The sequence below is a fragment of the Ranitomeya imitator genome, chromosome 3 (assembly GCF_032444005.1).
Source record: "Ranitomeya imitator isolate aRanImi1 chromosome 3, aRanImi1.pri, whole genome shotgun sequence".
NCBI classification, from domain to species: Eukaryota; Metazoa; Chordata; class Amphibia; order Anura; family Dendrobatidae; genus Ranitomeya; species Ranitomeya imitator.
The window spans coordinates 448,276,545-448,296,894 of record NC_091284.1 but is presented as its reverse complement, the minus strand read 5'-3'; the positions used below and the strand labels follow the sequence as shown (position 1 = coordinate 448,296,894).

The window sequence follows — 20,350 nt, the reverse complement described above, 5'->3', positions numbered from 1 at the left end:
GAATCGCCCGATCTATCAATTAAAAAAAAAGCATTAACCTGATTGCTAAACGGCGTAGCGAGAAAAAAATCCGAAACGCCAGAATTACTTTTTTTGGTCGCCGCGACATTGCATTAAAATGCAATAACGGGCGATCAAAAGAATGTATCTGCGCAAAAATGGTATCATTAAAAACATCAGCTCGGCACGCAAAAAATAAGCCCTCACCCGACCCCAGATCACGAAAAACGGACACGCTACGGGTATCGAAAAATGGCACTTTTTTTTTTTTTTTAGCAAAGTTTGGAATTTTTTTTCACCACTTAGATAAAAAATAACCTAGTCATGTTAGGTGTCTATGAACTCGTAATGACCTGGAGAATCATAATGGCAGGTTAGTTTTAGCATTTAGTGAACCTAGCAAAAAAGCCAAACAAAAAACAAGTGTGGGATTGCACTTTTTTTGCAATTTCACTGCACTTGGAATTTTTTTCCTGTTTTCTAGTAAAAGACATGGTAAAACCAATGGTGTCGTTCAAAAGTACAACTTGTCCCGCAAAAAATAAGCCCTCAAATGACCATATTGACGGAAAAATAAAAAAGTTATGGCTCAGGGAAGGAGGGAGGTGAAAAACGAAAACGCAAAAATGAAAAAGGGCCGCGACTTGAAGGGGTTAATGTTGGGGGACCTCCTTTAGGCTGGAGTCATGCACAACGTATAAAAAATCAGTCCATTTTACACTGCCGAGAATCACAGAAATGATCTGTATGTCATCCGTGTGCAGTGCGAGGATGCGATTTTATCTCATGTAAGCATCCGTGTGACATCCGTATGGCAAAATTTTCATGCCGGCTTACAAAATGGACATATAATGGATCCATGGGCTCAAATATTCATGAAAACATATATACAGTCTATATATATGTATATATATATATATATATATATATACATATAAATATATATATATATATATATATATGTATACAGTGCCTTGTGAATGTATTCGGCCCCTCCTTGAACTTTTCAACCTCTTCCCACATATCATTCTTCAAACATAAAGATACCAAATGTAAATTTGTGGTGTAGAATCAACAAGTGGACCACAATTGTGGAGTCGAATTAAATTTATTGGATATTTTAAATTTTTGTGGAGATTCAAAAACTGAAAAGTGGGGCGTGCAATATTATTTGGCCCCTTTACTTTCAGTGCAGCAAACTCACTCCAGAAGTTCATTGTGGATCTCTGAATGATCCAATGTTGTCCTAAATGCCTAATGATGATAAATATAATCCACCTGTGTGTAATCAAGTCTCCGTATAAATGCACCTGCTCTGTGATAGTCTCAGGGTTCTGTTTGAAGCACAGAGAGCATCATGAAGACCAAGGAACACAACAGGCAGGTCCGTGATACTGTTGTGGAGAAGTTTAAAGCCGGATTTGGATACAAAATGATTTCCAAAACTTTAAACATCCCAAGGAGCATAGTGCAAGTGATCATATTGAAATGGAAGGAGTATCATACCACTGTAAATCTACCAAGACCCAGCCGTCCCTCTAAACTTGCATCTCAAACAAGGAGAAGACTGATCAGAGATGCAGCCAAGAGGCCCATGATCACTCTGGATGAACTGCAGAGATTTACAGCTGAGGTGGGACAGTCTGTCCATAGGACAACAATTAGTCGTACACTGCACAAATCTGGCCTTTATGGAAGAGTGGCAAGAAGAAAGCCATTTCTTAAAGATATCCATAAAAAGTGATGATTAAAGTTTGCAAGCCACCTGGGAGACACACCAAACATGTGGAAGAAGGCGCTCTGGTCAGATGAAACCAAAATCGAACTTTTTGGCAACAATGCCAAACGATATGTTTGGCCTAAAGGTAACACAGCTCATCACCCTGAACACACCATCCCGACTGTCAAACATGGTGGTGGCAACATCATGGTTTGGGCCTGCTTTTCCTCTGCAGGGACAGGGAAGATGGTTAAAATTGATGGAAAGATGGAGGGAGCCAAATACAGGACCATTCTTGAAGAAAACCTGTTGGAGTCTGCAAAAAACCTGAGACTGGGACGGAGATTTGTCTGCCAACAAGACAATGATCCCAAACATAAAGCAAAATCTACAATAGAATGGTTCACAAATAAACGTATCCAGGTGTTAGAATGGCCAAGTCAAAGTCCAGACCTCAATCCAATCGAGAATCTGTGGAATGAGCTGAAAACTGCTGTTCACAAACAATCTCCATCAAACCTCACTGAGCTTGAGCTGTTTGCCAAAGAAGAATGGGCAAGAATTTCAGTCTCTCGATGTACAAAATTGATAGAGACATATCCCAACGACTTGCAGCTGTAATCGCAGCAAAAGGTGGCGCAACAAAGTATTAAGTTAAAAGGGCCAAATAATATTGCACACCCCACTTTTCAGTTTTTGAATTCCCACAAAAATGTAAAATAAGCTATACATTTCGTTCAACTTCACAATTGTGTTCCACTTGTTGATTCTACACTAAAAATTTACATTTGGTATCTTTATGTTTGAAGCATAATATGTGAGAAAAGGTTGAAAAGTTCAAGGGGGCCGAATATTTTCGCAAGGCACTGTATATAGATATATATATATATATATATATATATATATATATATATATACAGTACAGACCAAAAGTTTGGACACACCTTCTCTTTTAAAGATTTTTCTGCATTTTCACTGAAGGCATCAAAACTATGAATTAAGACATGTGGAATTATATACTTAACAAAAAAGTGTGACACAACCGAAAATATGTCTTATATTCTAGGTTCTTCAAAGTAGCCACCTTTTGCTTTGATGACTGCTTTGCACACTCTTGGCATTCTCTTGAGGAGCTTCAATAGGTAGTCACCGGAAATGGTCTTCCAACAATCTTGAAGGATTTCCCAGAGATGCTTAGCACTTGTTGGCCCTTTTGCCTTCACTCTGCGGTCCAGCTCACCCCAAACCATGTCGATTGGGTTCAGTTCAGGTGACTGGGGAGGCCAGGTCATCTGGTGTAGCACCCCATCACTCTCTCTCTTGGTCAAATAGCCCTTACACAGCCTGGAGGTGTGTTTGGGCTCATTGTCCTGTTGAAAAATAAATGATGGTCCAACTAAACGCAAACTGGATGGAATAGCATGCCACTGCAAGATGCTGTTGTAGCCATGTTGGTTCATTATGCCTTCAATTTTGAATAAATCCCCAACAGTGTCACCAGCAAAGCCCCCCACACCATCACACCTCCTCCTCCATGCTTCACCACGGTGGGAACCAGGCATATACAGTCCATCCTTTCACCTTTTCTGCATCGTACAAAGACACGGTGGTTGGAACCAAAGATCTCGAATTTGGACTCATCAGACCAGAGCACAGATTTCCACTGGTCTAATGTCCATTCCTTGTGTTCTTTAGCCCAAACAAGTCTCTTCTGCTTGTTGCCTGTCCTTAGCAGTGGTTTCCTAGCAGCTATTTTACCATGAAAGCCTGCTGCTCTAAGTCTCCTCTTAACAGTTGTTGTAGAGATGTGTCTGCTGCTAGAACTCTGTGTGGTTTTGACCTGGTCTCTAATCTGAGCTGCTGTTAACCTGCGATTTCTGAGGCTGGTGACTCGGATAAACTTATCCTCAGAAGCAGACGTGACTCTTGGTCTTCCTTTCTTGGGCGGTCCTCATGTGAGCCAGTTTCTTTGTAGCGCTTGATGGTTTTTGCAACTGCACTTGAGGACACTTTCAAAGTTTTCCCAATTTTTCGGACTGACTGACCTTCATTTCTTAAAGTAATGATGGCCACTTGTTTTTCTTTATTTAGCTGCTTTTTTCTTGAAATATTAAAATTCTAACAGTCTATTCAGTAGGACTATCAGCTGTTTATCCACCAGACTTATGCTCAACACAACTGATGGTCCCAACCCCATTTATAAGGCAAGAAATCCCACTTTTTAAATCTGACAGGGCACACCTGTGAAGTAAAAACCATTTCCGGTGACTACCTCTTGAAGCTCATAAAGAGAATGCCAAGAGTGTGCAAAGCAGTCATCAATAGTGTTGAGCATTCCGATACCGCAAGTATCGGGTATCGGCCGATACTTGCGGTATCGGAATTCCGATACCAAGTTCCGATACTTTTGTGGTATCGGGAATCGGTATCGGATCCATAGTGATGTGTAAAATAAAGAATTAAAATAAAAAATATTGATATATTCACCTCTCCGGCGGCCCCTGGACATCACCGCTGGTAACCGGCAGGCTTTTTTGTTTAAAATGAGCGCGTTTAGGACCTGAGAATGACATCGCGGCTTCTGATTGGTCGCGTGCCGCTCATGTGACCGCCACGTGAGCAATCACAAGCCGCGACGTCATTCTCAGGCACTAAACTCCTCATTCTAGGAATTTAGGACCTGCGAATGACGTCGCGGCTTCTGCTTGGTCGCGTGGCGGTCACATGAGCGGCACACGACCAATCAGAAGCCGCGACATCATTCTCAGGTCCTAAACGCGCTCATTTTAAACAAAGAAGCCTGCCGGTTACCCGCGGTGATGTCCAGGGGCCGCCGGAGAGGTGAATATATCAATATTTTTTATTTTAATTCTTTATTTTACACATTAATATGGATCCCAGGGCCTGAAGGAGAGTTTCCGCTCCTTCAGACCCTGGGAACCATCAGGATACCTTCCGATACTTGGTGTCCCATTGACTTGTATTGGTATCGGATATCGGTATCGGCGATATCCGATACTTTTCGGGTATCGGCCGATACTATCCGATACCGATACTTTCAAGTATCGGACAGTATCGCTCAACACTAGTCATCAAAGCAAAAGGTGGCTACTTTGAAGAACCTAGAATATAAGACATATTTTCAGTTGTTTCACACTTTTTTGTTAAGTATATAATTCCTCATGTCTTAATTCATAGTTTTGATGCCTCCAGTGTGAATTTACAATTTTCATAGTCATGAAAATACAGAAAAATCTCCAAATGAGAAGGTGTGTCCAAACTTTTGGTCTGTACTGTATATATATATATACTGTATATATATATATATATATATATATATATATGTGACACACAGGCCTCTTTGTGTTCATCTTCTCGTTAAATACATTTACATTTGACCAGCTTGATTTTCCTGAAATTGCCTGCGCCCCCAACAACCAATGTGCGAAAATTTCGCATGGGCCAACTAGTGCTATAGAAATGTGATTTGTTTATAATCATTTAATACAACTGAAATTTGCATAGACAACATTTTATATATTTTTTTCATTTAAAACAGTGCAATAGAAAGGATGAGAATTTCTTTATCCACCGAATGTACTGGATTTTTTAACATAATAATTTGAGTATTTTTAAAGTCAAAGGTTACATATTTTCGTCTGAAACTTATAGGATGATATATTTGCTCTTTTTATGTCCTTTGTAATAAAGATTTATGTTCTCATAATTGTTATTTGATGGCAGGTCAGTACGTGACAGTGATGATGATGAAGATGAAGAAGATAAAAGGTTAAACCGGGGTTGCACTCTTCAATATCAGCATGCCACGCTACAAGTCTTTACCCAGTTCCATACCACTTCTTCAGAAGGCACTGACCAGGTTATCACAATGTTGGGCCCAAATTGGCTGGTGGAGGTTACTGATCTGGTGAACGATTTCATGCAGGTGGAAGACCCAAAGATCGCAGAAATGGTTGATAGTAATACATTGGCTGGAAAGGAACCCGGTACAACAATTTTCAAAGTGAGTGTTTACAAGTGAGGTTTGTCTCGCTATGTTACATTATATATGAATTTTATACCCTGCTATTTTTATGTTACAGCTAGTAAGAATGGTTCAGTCAAAGAATATACTTTTTTATTATCCTCACCCTGGAAATAATGTGCATTGGGATATGGCCTGTATCTTCCATTGCAATCTAAAATCTTTTATTTTCTTTGTTATAGTATATGACTTCACATTTTCCTTTCATTCTTCTATGCTGTTCAGAATTAAGCAGTTGAAAAGTAGAAAGTAATGTAAGGGTAGTCATACACAACAACTTTTAGATGCCGGCAAACCCACTTAGCTTTTCCAGCAAAAGACATTTTAGGAAAACTCCAGTTGTGTTTTTCCTGAAGCATTTTTTCATATATATTTTACGTCCCTCCATCAATCGATATTTGTTTTTTATATTTATTTACAAATTGCAAGTATCAGCAATGAGCAGCTTACAAGCGGAAGCTTCAAAAAGAATACACCAGTCACTTCTTTTAACCGCTTTGAGGGTTTGAAACCTAAAATGGTTACAAGAAGTTCAGGGGGACTGAACATTTTTATAGCAACTTATTTTAAAATTGTTTTGCATGCGTTTATTCTTTCTACTGTTTTTAGTGGAAGCCACCTGAAAAAGATATTGTGTGCCTTTATTTTAAGGGATTGTACAGGATTAGAAAAACCCTGGCCGTTTTCTTTCATAAAAGTGCCATACCTGTCCACCTACTTTTGACATTAACAGAATAGAGGATAGAGTTGAAATGCTAGACATAACCCAAGTGTAACGCTGGTAGATAAGTTTTCCATACACTTTAGATAGTTATTGATCAAACGTTGGATTGGCTAATAGTTAGGCCTGTTGCTACCTCGCTAGACTATCCTATACATAGGAGTTTTAAGCTGCTTGAACATTCTTGTTCTCTATGAGAGAGCCACAACAAACCTCTATCTCTGGCAGCTCTTTTCTTTAAAAAGCAAAAGTATCAGCAATCCGAAACCTAACATGCTGGATCTTTAACTCTGAGAATTCTCTGTTGGGGGCCTCCATACACATTATGCCATTGCGCAAATCTAGCAGGTTAAATTAAGGTTAGTCTAATGTTGATGGGAGCCTTTAGAATGCAGCCATGTTTCTCTTATACTGTAAAACTGCCTACATTTTTCTCATGCAAGTAAAATAAAATTAGCACTGATTTCGTATGCTACAACGTCCTGCCTTTTCATGAGTAGGTAAGAGGCATAGTCCTCTAGTTGCACCAAATGCCACTACTTTACTAAGAATTTCAAACTGAAGACAAAGGATCCAAGAAGTATCATTTTTACTTGCGGAGAGTGACATATTAAGCATGTCGAGGTGAGGAGACTTAAAGCCGCAAAGCTCCTCTGGAAAATATGCAAATTGTCTCTACAGAGAGGAAGAGGATAAAGAACTCTAGTGCCACCTATTGGAAGTAGCAATCCTAAAAGTTAATGTCGACCCTTTAACAAGCCTTGTCACATGACTTAGGATAATAGCCAAACCAGAATCTCAATTTGCAGACACTGTGTTTCAGGGTACTGCCCCTCGTCAAGGCAAAATGGAGATCTGGTTTGGCTGATTGAGAGGAGTCTGACCGGGCTCCAAGAAGTATCCTTTCTCCTTGAGGAGAGTGACATGTTAAGCATGTCGAGGTGAGGAGACTTAAAGCGCAATACTCTTCTGGGAAATATGAAAATTGTCTCTTCAGAGAGGAAGAGGACTAGAACTCTAGTGCCACCTATTAGAAGTAGCAATCCTAACAGTCAATGTCAACCCTTTAACAAGCCTTGTCACATGACTTAGGATAATAGCCAAACCAGAATCTCAATTTGTTTCGGTGTACTGCCCCTCGTCAGTGCAAAGTGCAGATCTGGTTTGGCTGATTGAGAGGCGTCTGATCGGGATCCAAGAAGTATCTTTTATCCTTGTGGAGAGTGACATGCAAACTGAAGACAAAAGAATGCCAGCTGTAACCTTCAGAACGTAAGGCACTGGCACACTGGAATTAAGAATATGATCTCCATGTATGCATTGCATACTGAACAACAGCATCAATATTGGGGGTCGAGTTCCCGCCTCTGCACAGGGTGAATCTCAAACCATCTCCGCTGCAGTCTCCCATTCATATTCAGCCGCAGTGGAGCCTGCTCAGTGGAGACGTCGGTCCCAGTGTCTGGCTCAGACTGATATGGTGCGGATGATTACTGCTGCCATTCCAGGCTCAGCCATTGTAGCCAGTACTGGTCAGCGGTGAGCAGACGTCTCTGGGACTAAGTTCTGCTTTTCCCCTGCTGAGCATGCCCAGGGTAAGACCTCTCATTATAGGTAGGGGGTCACATGCTCAGGTACTGCAGCAGCTCCCACTGGTCCTCTAGGAAGGTCCTGAAGTTGCTCAGGTACTGTAGCAGCTCCCATTGGTCCTCAAGGAAGGTCCTGAAGTTGCTGCAGCTATAAAAGGTTGGCATTGCCACACGGCCATGCGCTAGTATTAACCTAAGTTATGAGCTCAGTGCCAGTGTGGTCATGCTTGCATGTGGTTTGGGTTCGGCTGAAATAATCCCCTAGAATACGGCACCTCCGGTGAGGAGTTTGTGTATGTGGATTCAGGGTTTGGCTGAAATAAGCCCCTAGAATACCGGCACCTCCGGTGAGGAGTTTTGTGTGTGCTATGCTGACTGCATGACCACTGTCGGCTCTATTAGGTAGCTGTTCCTCTGTGAGGTTAACAGGGCACAGCATTCTCTTTCTCAAGTGAATCTGTGAAGTAACAGAGTTCGCTTATACTGCCATATAGTACTGTCTTTTACTAGCAGCAGGTTCTCCCCTGCACGGTGGATCCCGGGTTGCGAAGGCACCTTCTATTCAATATATATATATATATATATATATATATATATATATATATATATATATATATATGCTCGGTGCATTCCGCCAACCCTAACAGAATACTAGCGCCAGGGTCCGGCTAGTAAATGGCGGACAAACAGCAATTCTTGCTGTACATCCAGCAGCTGGAGGGTAGGTTGGCGGCTCTCGAGCGCACAACCTCAGCTGTGGATATTACCTCAGTTGCTGTTCAGGCTGCTAGCGTGGCTGCAGCAACCTTGTCCACTGCCATCCCAGTTCGGACTCTATTTCGCCTCCCGCTGCCAGAAAAATTTTCTGGTGATAGTTAATCTTGTAGGGGTTTTGTAAACCAGTGCTCTATACATCTTGAGCTCCTGGCGGCTCGTTTCCCCACAGAGCGGGCAAAGGTGGGATTTTTTGTGTCTCTCCTGTCAGACAGGGCGTTGGAATGGGCTATGGCACTGTGGGAGCGTGGCGATCATGTGGTGCAGAGTGCTCCACTGTTCCTGAGCACTCTGAAACAGGTCTTTGTAGGACCTCGAGTCTCCCATGATATGGCGCTTCAACTGTTGGCAGTGACCCAGGGCTCGTCCTTGGTCAGCCATTTTGCCATCCACTTCCGTACCATAGCATCTGAGTTGGAGTGGTCGGATAAAGTCCTTATCCCAATATTTTGGAGGGGGCTGGCTGACCACGTGAAGGATGTTCTGGCCACTAGGGAGATTCCCACCACAATGGAGGAGTTAATAGCTGTGTCCACTCGTATTGACCTCCATTTTTACGAGCAGAGGTTAGAGCGAGCCATGTGCAGGCAGAGGTTTCAGCTTGCTCCGACCTTTGCTAAACTTTTGGAATCTCCGGTCCTGGTCCCTGAGTCACATGAGGCCATGGAGGTGTCACGAACGAGATCTAAGTCCTGGACCGCTAGTACATTCAAGGTCTGTTATGTTTGCCAGCAGTCAGGACATCTTGCCACCAGATGTCCCCAGCGGTCGAGGAAATGTCAGCGTCTAGTGGCAGTAGGTGGAGGTACACTAGACCCGGCGACTTCTGCCTCCAAATTGTCCTTTAAGGGTACAAGTACTATAGGCTCATTCTCCCACTCGGTAGAGCTCTGTGTGGATTCTGGGGCCGAGGGCAATTTTATGTCTTCAGCCTTCGCCCAACATCACGCAATTCCCCTGGTAATGCTAGCTCAACCAGTTACCATACAAGTGGTGAATGGGTCGACACTACCCTCTCAGATAACACACCAGACCATCCCTTTCACTGTCCATGTCACCATCTCATCAAGACATTATATCTCTGCTCATCATTCCTGAGGGAATTGATGAGGTCCTGTTAGAGATACCTTGGCTACAGTACCACTCTCCTCATATTGAGTGGTCCACAGGCAGAATTTTGGGATGGGGTGAATCTAGTGGGGGTAGTTGTCAGAGGGAATGCGTTCAGGTTGCTACTACCGAGGTACCCGCAGATCTATTCTCTCTCCCAAGCAATATTGGCCATATGCGTATGTGTTCTCCAAAAGGGCTGCGGAGACCCTTCCACCTCACCGTCCCTATGACAGTCCTATAGACCTCTTGCCTGGTGCTGAGCCTCCCCGGGGTCGAGTCTATCCGTTATCTCTCCCGGAGACGGAGGCAATGTCACAGTACATCCAGGAAAATCTGGCAAGAGGATTCATTAGAAAGTCAGTGTCACCTGCAGGGGCCAGGTACTTTTTCATGCAGAAGAAGAATGGGGAACTACGTCCATGTGTAGACTACAGGGGTCTTAACGTCATCACCGTTAAGAATAAATATCCCCTGCCCCTGATATCTGAGCTCTTTGATAGGCTTTGGGGAGCAAGGGAATTTACTAAATTAGATCTGCGGGGTGCTTACAACCTGATTTGCATCTGTGAGGGGGACGAATGGAAGATGGCTTTTAAGACCAGGGATGGACACTATGAATATCTAGTGATGCCCTTTGGGCTCTGTAATGCCCCAGCCGTTTTCCAAGACTTTGCAAACGATATCTTCTGGGATATGCTTTCCACCTCGGTCGTAGACTATCTGGATGATATTCTCATCTACTCTCCAGATATTGGCTCACACCGAAGAGAGAGGTTTGCAAAATCTTCGACCTCTTATGAGCTAATTCCCTCTATACCAAGTTGGAGAAATGTGTGTTTGAGCAGGAGTCCTTACCTTTCCTGGGCTATATAATCTCCGCCCAGGGATTGGCTATGGATCCTGCCAAACTACAGGCTGTGATGGACTGGCAAGAACCCCATTCTCTTAAAGCGGTGCAGCATTTTATGGGGTTCATTAACTATTATCGCCAGTGCATTCCTCATTTCTCAACTTTGGTAGCTCCCTTGGTAGCCCTCACCAAGAAGGGAGCAAATCACAAATTGTGGTCTGAGGAGGTCTTCAAGGCATTCACTTCTATTAATTCCCATTTTGCTAGGGCTCCCATCCTACATCGCCCTGATGTAGATAAGCCATTTATAATGGAGGTGGATGCCTCTTCCATTGGTGCTGGAGCAGTCCTCTTTCAAAAGGATGCTGAAGGTCGGAAGCATCCTTGCTTCTTCTTTTCCAAGACCTTCACAGCAGTGGAGAGGACTTATTCTATCGGGGACAGGGAGTTCCTAGCAATGAAGTTGGCCTTCTCTGAGTGGAGACATCTTTTGGAGGGGGCTCGCTTTCCTTTCCAAGTATTCACAGACCACAAGAATTTGGTTTACCTACAAACAGCCCAGCGGTTAAATTCTCGCCAGGCCAGATGGTCCTTGTTATTCTCCCAGTTCCATTTTACCCTCCATTTCCTTTCCGGGGAGAAGAAAATTCATGCCGATGCTCTCTCTCGCTCCGTTGTGTCATCTGAGGAGGAGGAAGTGAAGCCTCGGCTTATTGTCTCTACCGAGAGTCTGAGAACTGTGGCTCCGGTTTCGCTAGAGTCTGTGCCTCCAGGCAACACTTTTGTCCCATCCAGTCTGCTTCTGGAGGTTCTCTCTTGGGCTCTTTCGTCCAGGGTGGGTGGACATTTCGGGTCAAAAAGGACATCTGAGCTAATGGCGAGAGCATAATGGTGGCTGCACATGGCCCGTGACGTCGCAGAGTATGTTCAGGCGTGTGTCTCCTGCACATAGAACAAGTCTCCTCCTCAATGGACAGCTGGGTTGCTTTACCCCCTGCTGGTGGTGGACAGGCCCTAGGAGATAGTTGGGATGGATTTTGGGGTGGGCTTACCCAAGTCTTATAGCTGCACCATTATTTGGGTGATCACGGACCATTTCTCCAAAATGGTGCACTTGGTGCCTCTTCCACGGCTACCTTCTGCACAGGTGCTGGCAGCATTGTTTATCAAATATATCTTTTGCCTACATGGTATGCCGGACAAATTGTCAGTGATTGGGGTCCCCAGTTTGCGTCTCGATTCTGGAGAGAGCTTTGTCATCTACTCAGCATTGAGTTGTATCTCTCCTCGGTATATCATCCCAAGACAAATGGGTCACATATCTATGTCATTTTGTTTCTGCCAGGCAGGATGACTGGGCATCCTTGCTACCATGGGCGGAGGTTGCGCTTAACGCCATAGCCGACTCCACTGGTCAGACTCCATTCCTCCTTAATTACGGCCAGCATCCGCGTGTCCCTTTGCCCATGCCTGTGTCTTCCGCTGACTCCAGGGTGGCAGACTGGGCTGTGGAGGCACGGGACATTTGGGACCACACTCAGGATGCCATTCGGGCCTCCAAGGAGAGAATGAGGACCTCTGCCGATGCACATCGCCGCCCCGCTCTGACTATTGCTCCTGGCGACTTGGTGTGGCTCTCAGCCAGTAACACCAGGCTGCGTGTTGAGTCAACTAAGTTTGCACCTCGCTACTTGGGTCCGTTCAAGGTCCTGGAACAGGTTAACCCTGTGGTCTATCGTCTGGCCCTTCCTCCACGCCTAGGTATCACCTTTCATGTGTCCCTCTTAAAGCCCGTATACATGTCCTGGTTTTGCGAGTCATCTGCCGGGACTTCGGGTTCGTCTACAGAGGATTACGAGGTGAATGCTATTTTGGGGTGCAAGGTGATACGTAGCAAGAAATTTTATTTGGTGGACTGGAAGGGTTATGGCCCAGAGGGCAGGTCTTGGGAGCCTGCTGAGCACATTCGAGCCGCGCAGCTTATTGCGGCCTTCTAGAGTAGTGAGGTCCAAGGATGGGGGGCCCTAGGAGGGGGGGATGTTAGGGGTCGAGTTCCCGCCTCTGCACAGGGGGAATCTCGAACCATCTCCGTTGCGGTCTCCAATTCTTTTGCAGCCACAGTAGAGCCTGCTCAGCAGAGACATCGGTCCCAGCGTCTGGCTCAGCCTGATATGGTGCGGATGATTACTGTTGCCTTTCCAGGCTCAGCCATCGTAGCCAGTACTGGTCAGCGGGAAGCAGACATCTCTGGGACTAAGTTCTGCTTTTCCCCTTCTGAGCATGCCCAGGGTAAAACCTCTAAGAACAGCTCCCATTGGTCCTCTAGGAATGTCCTGAAGTTGCTCAGGTACTGTAGTAGCTCCCATTGGTCCTCTAGGAAGGTCCTGAAGTTGCTGCAGCTATTAATGGTTCGCATGGCCGCACGGTCATGCGCTAGTATTAACCTAAGTTATGAGCTCAGCGCCAGTGTGGTCATGCTTGCATGTGGTCAGGGTTCGGCTGAAATAAGCCCCTAGACTACCGGCACCTCCGGTGAAGAGTTTGTGTATATGGATTCAGGGTTTGTCTGAAATAAGCCCCTAGAATACCAGCACCTCCGGTGAGGAGTTTTTTGTGTGCTATGCTGACTGCATGACCATTGTCGGCTCTATTAGGTAGCTGTTCCTCTGTGAGGTTAGCAGGGCACAGTGTTCTCTTTCTCAAGAGAATCTGTGAAGTATCAGAGTTTGCTTATACCGCCATATAGTACTGTCTATTACTAGCAGCAGGTTCTCTCCTGCACGGTGGACCCCGGGTTGCGAACACACCTACTATTCAATATATATATATATGGTGCGTTCCGCCAACCCTAACAATCAAAGCAATAGATAAATTAATCTTTATTCACCTTTACTTTTAAGAATCAATGTGTTGGTGTGTACAATATGTGGCTCTAAATCCTTTAATGATCTATCAAAATTTTATTTTTTGCTTTCACTTTTTCCTCTTCTTTTTCCAAGAGCTATAACTTATTTTTCTTTTTCAGTCAACATTAGTGTTGAGCGATACCTTCCGATATCGGAAAGTATCGGTATCGGTTTGGATCGGCCGATATTCAAAAAATATCGGATATCGCCGATACCGATACCCGATCCCAATGCAAGTCAATGGGGCCAAAATATCGGAATTAAAATAAACCCTTTCTTTCCTTGTAGGTTCATTCTACATGAAGGAAAACAACTAAGAATAATGTAGGATGTATGGGGGAGGTGGCGGAGACATTAAAGGCAATGAGGATTAGTCCAATCAAATAGAATAGCATGATTTTTTTTTTTTTTAAAGACGTTCGGATTGAAAAAGATATTGACTATGTAAATTTTTTTTATTTTGTCAGATATTGATGTTTCACTATTCCACGACCTTCCCCTTCTTTTTTTTCCTTTTCCCACACTTTCATCTTCATCATCATCGGCATCTTTGACATCAACTTCTTCACCTTATTCATCTTCTTCTTCATCTTCTACCTATTTTTTTTTTTTTATTACATTCTTCATATTCATTTTCTTCAACTATTATTATTCTTCCTATTCTACATATTCTTTTTATTCCACTGTTATTATTCTTCCTATTCTACTTCTTCATCATATTCTCATTTGTGACAGGCATTCCCGTAGTTGTTATCTATAAAAGTTGGAAGATTACACCTTCCGTTCTGCCAGTCACAAAAGTTACATTTGTCCGCGTTCAGTTTGGCCTGCAGCATCAGGCTTTATCCAGGGGCACCACGAGGAGGAACGGACTCACCCCCATACACTGCTTAGTCTTCTTCTGCATATAATTTAGATAATATCTTTTGCTCTGATATTAAGTCTTATGCTTAATGTTCTTCTGCTCTTTGTTCTGCAGCCTCTTGTTCTTCTGCTTCTCGGTCTTCCATGTTGTCGTCTCCAAGGTCGTCGTCTCCAGTGTCGTCGTCTCCGCCGTCGTCGTCTCAGCCGTCGTCGTCTCCGCCGTCGTCGTCTCCGCCGTCGTCGTCGTCGTCATCGGGGTGGTCTTCCGGGTCGTCGACGTTAGGGTCTTCAACTTGGAAATGTAGCAGAAGGTACAAGAAGGCTGAGAAAATGCCAAGAACCAGCTGATGGAACTGGAACTCGGATGGCTACCCGAAGGTCCAAGAGCCAATGGAACTACCAAGGACCAGCTGACGTTACTGGAACCCGGTTACTAAGCAGGAGGTACCCGAGCCTGAAAGCACTACCAAGGACCACCTGACGTTGGTGGAACTTGGATACCCAGAAGGAGGCACCTACGCCAAAGGCTCTGCCCGGAACCAGCTGACGGTACTGGAACCAGGATGGGGAGCAGAAGGTACAAGAGCAAAAGACACTGCCGAGAACCAGCTGACGGTGCTGGAACCAGGTGGTGGACCCGAAGGCCCACAGGAGAGGAGAGAACAGCTAGGCCGCGAGGCAGCCGCAGTTACCGAACCCCAACAGTCCTACAGGGGGAGCTGGGCCTACTGGCACTACAGAACCAGCCTTGACTACCAGTTCACGCAGCCCACATAGGAAGCTCCTAAACTGGAGGCACCCTGGAGTTGGCTAACTCGACCGCACCACGACGGGGCAAGCATAGGCGTCTCAGTGAAGTTGACACAACCCGGAAACAGCTGACGGTGCTGAAACCAGGCTTGGCACGAGGGAGTACCTGTGACAAGAACACTGCCGAGAACCAGCTGGCGGTGCTGGAACCCGGATGCGTTGCCCCAGTGTGCAAGAGCCAATGGCACGACCGAGGTCCAGCTGACGGTGCTGGAACCCGGTTACTAAGCTGTAGGTGCCCGCGCTTAAAAGCACTACCAAGGACCGCCTGGCGTTGGCGGAACTCGGATACCCAGGAGGAGGCACCTAAGCCAAAGGCTCGGCCCGGAACCAGCTGACGGTGCTGGAACCAGGTGGTGGACCCCAAGGCCCACAGGAGAGGAGAGAACAGCTAGGCCGCGAGGCAGCCGCAGTTACCGAACCCCAACAGTCCTACAGGGGGAGCTGGGCCTACTGGCACTACAGAACCAGCCTTGACTACCAGTTCACGCAGCCCACATAGGAAGCTCCTAAACTGGAGGCACCCTGGAGTTGGCTAACCCGACCGCACCACGACGAGGCAAGCATAGGTGTCTCAGTGAGCTTGACACAACCCGGAAACAGCTGACGGTGCTGAAACCAGGCTTGGCACGAGGGAGTACCTGTGACAAGAACACTGCCGAGAACCAGCTGGCGGTGCTGGAACCCGGATGCGTTGCCCCAGTGTGCAAGAGCCAATGGCACGACCGAGGACTAGCTGACGGTGCTGGAACCCGGTTACTAAGCTGTAGGTGCCCGCGCTTAAAAGCACTACCAAGGACCGCCTGGCGTTGGCGGAACTCGGATACCCAGGAGGAGGCACCTAAGCCAAAGGCTCGGCCCGGAACCAGCTGACGGTGCTGGAACCAGGTGGTGGACCCCAAGGCCCACAGGAGAGGAGAGAACAGCTAGGCCGCGAGGCAGCCGCAGTTACCGAACCCCAACAGTCCTACAGGGGGAGCTGGGCCTACTGGCACTACAGAACCAGCCTTGACTACCAGTTCACGCAGCCCACATAGGAAGCTCCTAAACTGGAGGCACCCTGGAGTTGGCTAACCCGACCGCACCACGACGAGGCAAGCATAGGTGTCTCAGTGAGCTTGACACAACCCGGAAACAGCTGACGGTGCTGAAACCAGGCTTGGCACGAGGGAGTACCTGTGACAAGAACACTGCCGAGAACCAGCTGGCGGTGCTGGAACCCGGATGCGTTGCCCCAGTGTGCAAGAGCCAATGGCACGACCGAGGACTAGCTGACGGTGCTGGAACCCGGTTACTAAGCTGTAGGTGCCCGCGCTTAAAAGCACTACCAAGGACCGCCTGGCGTTGGCGGAACTCGGATACCCAGGAGGAGGCACCTAAGCCAAAGGCTCGGCCCGGAACCAGCTGACGGTGCTGGAACCAGGTGGTGGACCCCAAGGCCCACAGGAGAGGAGAGAACAGCTAGGCCGCGAGGCAGCCGCAGTTACCGAACCCCAACAGTCCTACAGGGGGAGCTGGGCCTACTGGCACTACAGAACTAGCCTTGACTACCAGTTCACGCAGCCCACATAGGAAGCTCCTAAACTGGAGGCACCCTGGAGTTGGCTAACCCGACCGCACCACGACGAGGCAAGCATAGGTGTCTCAGTGAGCTTGACACAACCCGGAAACAGCTGACGGTGCTGAAACCAGGCTTGGCACGAGGGAGTACCTGTGACAAGAACACTGCCGAGAACCAGCTGGCGGTGCTGGAACCCGGATGCGTTGCCCCAGTGTGCAAGAGCCAATGGCACGACCGAGGACCAGCTGACGGTGCTGGAACCCGGTTACTAAGCTGTAGGTGCCCGCGCTTAAAAGCACTACCAAGGACCGCCTGGCGTTGGCGGAACTCGGATACCCAAGAGGAGGCACCTAAGCCAAAGGCTCGGCCCGGAACCAGCTGACGGTGCTGGAACCAGGTGGTGGACCCCAAGGCCCACAGGAGAGGAGAGAACAGCTAGGCCGCGAGGCAGCCGCAGTTACCGAACCCCAACAGTCCTACAGGGGGAGCTGGGCCTACTGGCACTACAGAACCAGCCTTGACTACCAGTTCACGCAGCCCACATAGGAAGCTCCTAAACTGGAGGCACCCTGGAGTTGGCTAACCCGACCGCACCACGACGAGGCAAGCATAGGTGTCTCAGTGAGCTTGACACAACCCGGAAACAGCTGACGGTGCTGAAACCAGGCTTGGCACGAGGGAGTACCTGTGACAAGAACACTGCCGAGAACCAGCTGGCGGTGCTGGAACCCGGATGCGTTGCCCCAGTGTGCAAGAGCCAATGGCACGACCGAGGACCAGCTGACGGTGCTGGAACCCGGTTACTAAGCTGTAGGTGCCCACGCTTAAAAGCACTACCAAGGACCGCCTGGCGTTGGCGGAACTCGGATACCCAGGAGGAGGCACCTAAGCCAAAGGCTCGGCCCGGAACCAGCTGACGGTGCTGGAACCAGGTGGTGGACCCCAAGGCCCACAGGAGAGGAGAGAACAGCTAGGCCGCGAGGCAGCCGCAGTTACCGAACCCCAACAGTCCTACAGGGGGAGCTGGGCCTACTGGCACTACAGAACCAGCCTTGACTACCAGTTCACGCAGCCCACATAGGAAGCTCCTAAACTGGAGGCACCCTGGAGTTGGCTAACCCGACCGCACCACGACGAGGCAAGCATAGGCGTCTCAGTGAGCTTGACACAACCCGGAAACAGCTGACGGTGCTGAAACCAGGCTTGGCACGAGGGAGTACCTGTGACAAGAACACTGCCGAGAACCAGCTGGCGGTGCTGGAACCCGGATGCGTTGCCCCAGTGTGCAAGAGCCAATGGCACGACCGAGGACCAGCTGACGGTGCTGGAACCCGGTTACTAAGCTGTAGGTGCCCGCGCTTAAAAGCACTACCAAGGACCGCCTGGCGTTGGCGGAACTCGGATACCCAGGAGGAGGCACCTAAGCCAAAGGCTCGGCCCGGAACCAGCTGACGGTGCTGGAACCAGGTGGTGGACCCCAAGGCCCACAGGAGAGGAGAGAACAGCTAGGCCGCGAGGCAGCCGCAGTTACCGAACCCCAACAGTCCTACAGGGGGAGCTGGGCCTACTGGCACTACAGAACCAGCCTTGACTACCAGTTCACGCAGCCCACATAGGAAGCTCCTAAACTGGAGGCACCCTGGAGTTGGCTAACCCGACCGCACCACGACGGGGCAAGCATAGGCGTCTCAGTGAAGTTGACACAACCCGGAAACAGCTGACGGTGCTGAAACCAGGCTTGGCACGAGGGAGTACCTGTGACAAGAACACTGCCGAGAACCAGCTGGCGGTGCTGGAACCCAGATGCGTTGCCCCAGTGTGCAAGAGCCAATGGCACGACCGAGGACCAGCTGACGGTGCTGGAACCCGGTTACTAAGCTGTAGGTGCCCGCGCTTAAAAGCACTACCAAGGACCGCCTGGCGTTGGCGGAACTCGGATACCCAGAAGGAGGCACCTAAGCCAAAGGCTCGGCCCGGAACCAGCTGACGGTGCTGGAACCAGGTGGTGGACCCCAAGGCCCACAGGAGAGGAGAGAACAGCTAGGCCGCGAGGCAGCCGCAGTTACCGAACCCCAACAGTCCTACAGGGGGAGCTGGGCCTACTGGCACTACAGAACCAGCCTTGACTACCAGTTCACGCAGCCCACATAGGAAGCTCCTAAACTGGAGGCACCCTGGAGTTGGCTAACCTGACCGCACCACGACGAGGCAAGCATAGGCGTCTCAGTGAGCTTGACACAACCCGGAAACAGCTGACGGTGCTGAAACCAGGCTTGGCACGAGGGAGTACCTGTGACAAGAACACTGCCGAGAACCAGCTGGCGGTGCTGGAACCCGGATGCGTTGCCCCAGTGTGCAAGAGCCAATGGCACGACCGAGGACCAGCTGACGGTGCTGGAACCCGGTTACTAAGCTGTAGGTGCCCGCGCTTAAAAGCACTACCAAGGACCGCCTGGCGTTGGCGGAACTCGGATACCCAGGAGGAGGCACCTAAGCCAAAGGCTCGGCCCGGAACCAGCTGACGGTGCTGGAACCAGGTGGTGGACCCCAAGGCCCACAGGAGAGGAGAGAACAGCTAGGCCGCGAGGCAGCCGCAGTTACCGAACCCCAACAGTCCTACAGGGGGAGCTGGGCCTACTGGCACTACAGAACCAGCCTTGACTACCAGTTCACGCAGCCCACATAGGAAGCTCCTAAACTGGAGGCACCCTGGAGTTGGCTAACCCGACCGCACCACGACGGGGCAAGCATAGGCGTCTCAGTGAAGTTGACACAACCCGGAAACAGCTGACGGTGCTGAAACCAGGCTTGGCACGAGGGAGTACCTGTGACAAGAACACTGCCGAGAACCAGCTGGCGGTGCTGGAACCCGGATGCGTTGCCCCAGTGTGCAAGAGCCAATGGCACGACCGAGGACCAGCTGACGGTGCTGGAACCCGGTTACTAAGCTGTAGGTGCCCGCGCTTAAAAGCACTACCAAGGACCGCCTGGCGTTGGCGGAACTCGGATACCCAGAAGGAGGCACCTAAGCCAAAGGCTCGGCCCGGAACCAGCTGACGGTGCTGGAACCAGGTGGTGGACCCCAAGGCCCACAGGAGAGGAGAGAACAGCTAGGCCGCGAGGCAGCCGCAGTTACCGAACCCCAACAGTCCTACAGGGGGAGCTGGGCCTACTGGCACTACAGGACCAGCCTTGACTACCAGTTCACGCAGCCCACATAGGAAGCTCCTAAACTGGAGGCACCCTGGAGTTGGCTAACTCGACCGCACCACGACGGGGCAAGCATAGGCGTCTCAGTGAAGTTGACACAACCCGGAAACAGCTGACGGTGCTGAAACCAGGCTTGGCACGAGGGAGTACCTGTGACAAGAACACTGCCGAGAACCAGCTGGCGGTG

The 20,350-nt window shown here is 48.4% G+C and overlaps 1 protein-coding gene across 1 annotated transcript in view; it reads left to right on the top strand.

Moving 5' to 3' along the window:
• Positions 1 to 20,350, top strand: part of TMEM132E (transmembrane protein 132E) — a 751,655-nt gene that overhangs the window by 695,941 nt on the left and 35,364 nt on the right. The window contains exon 8 of the mRNA XM_069757391.1: positions 5,465 to 5,744. Coding sequence (XP_069613492.1) covers positions 5,465 to 5,744 — 280 coding nt within the window. The remainder of the gene's footprint in view (positions 1 to 5,464; positions 5,745 to 20,350) is intronic.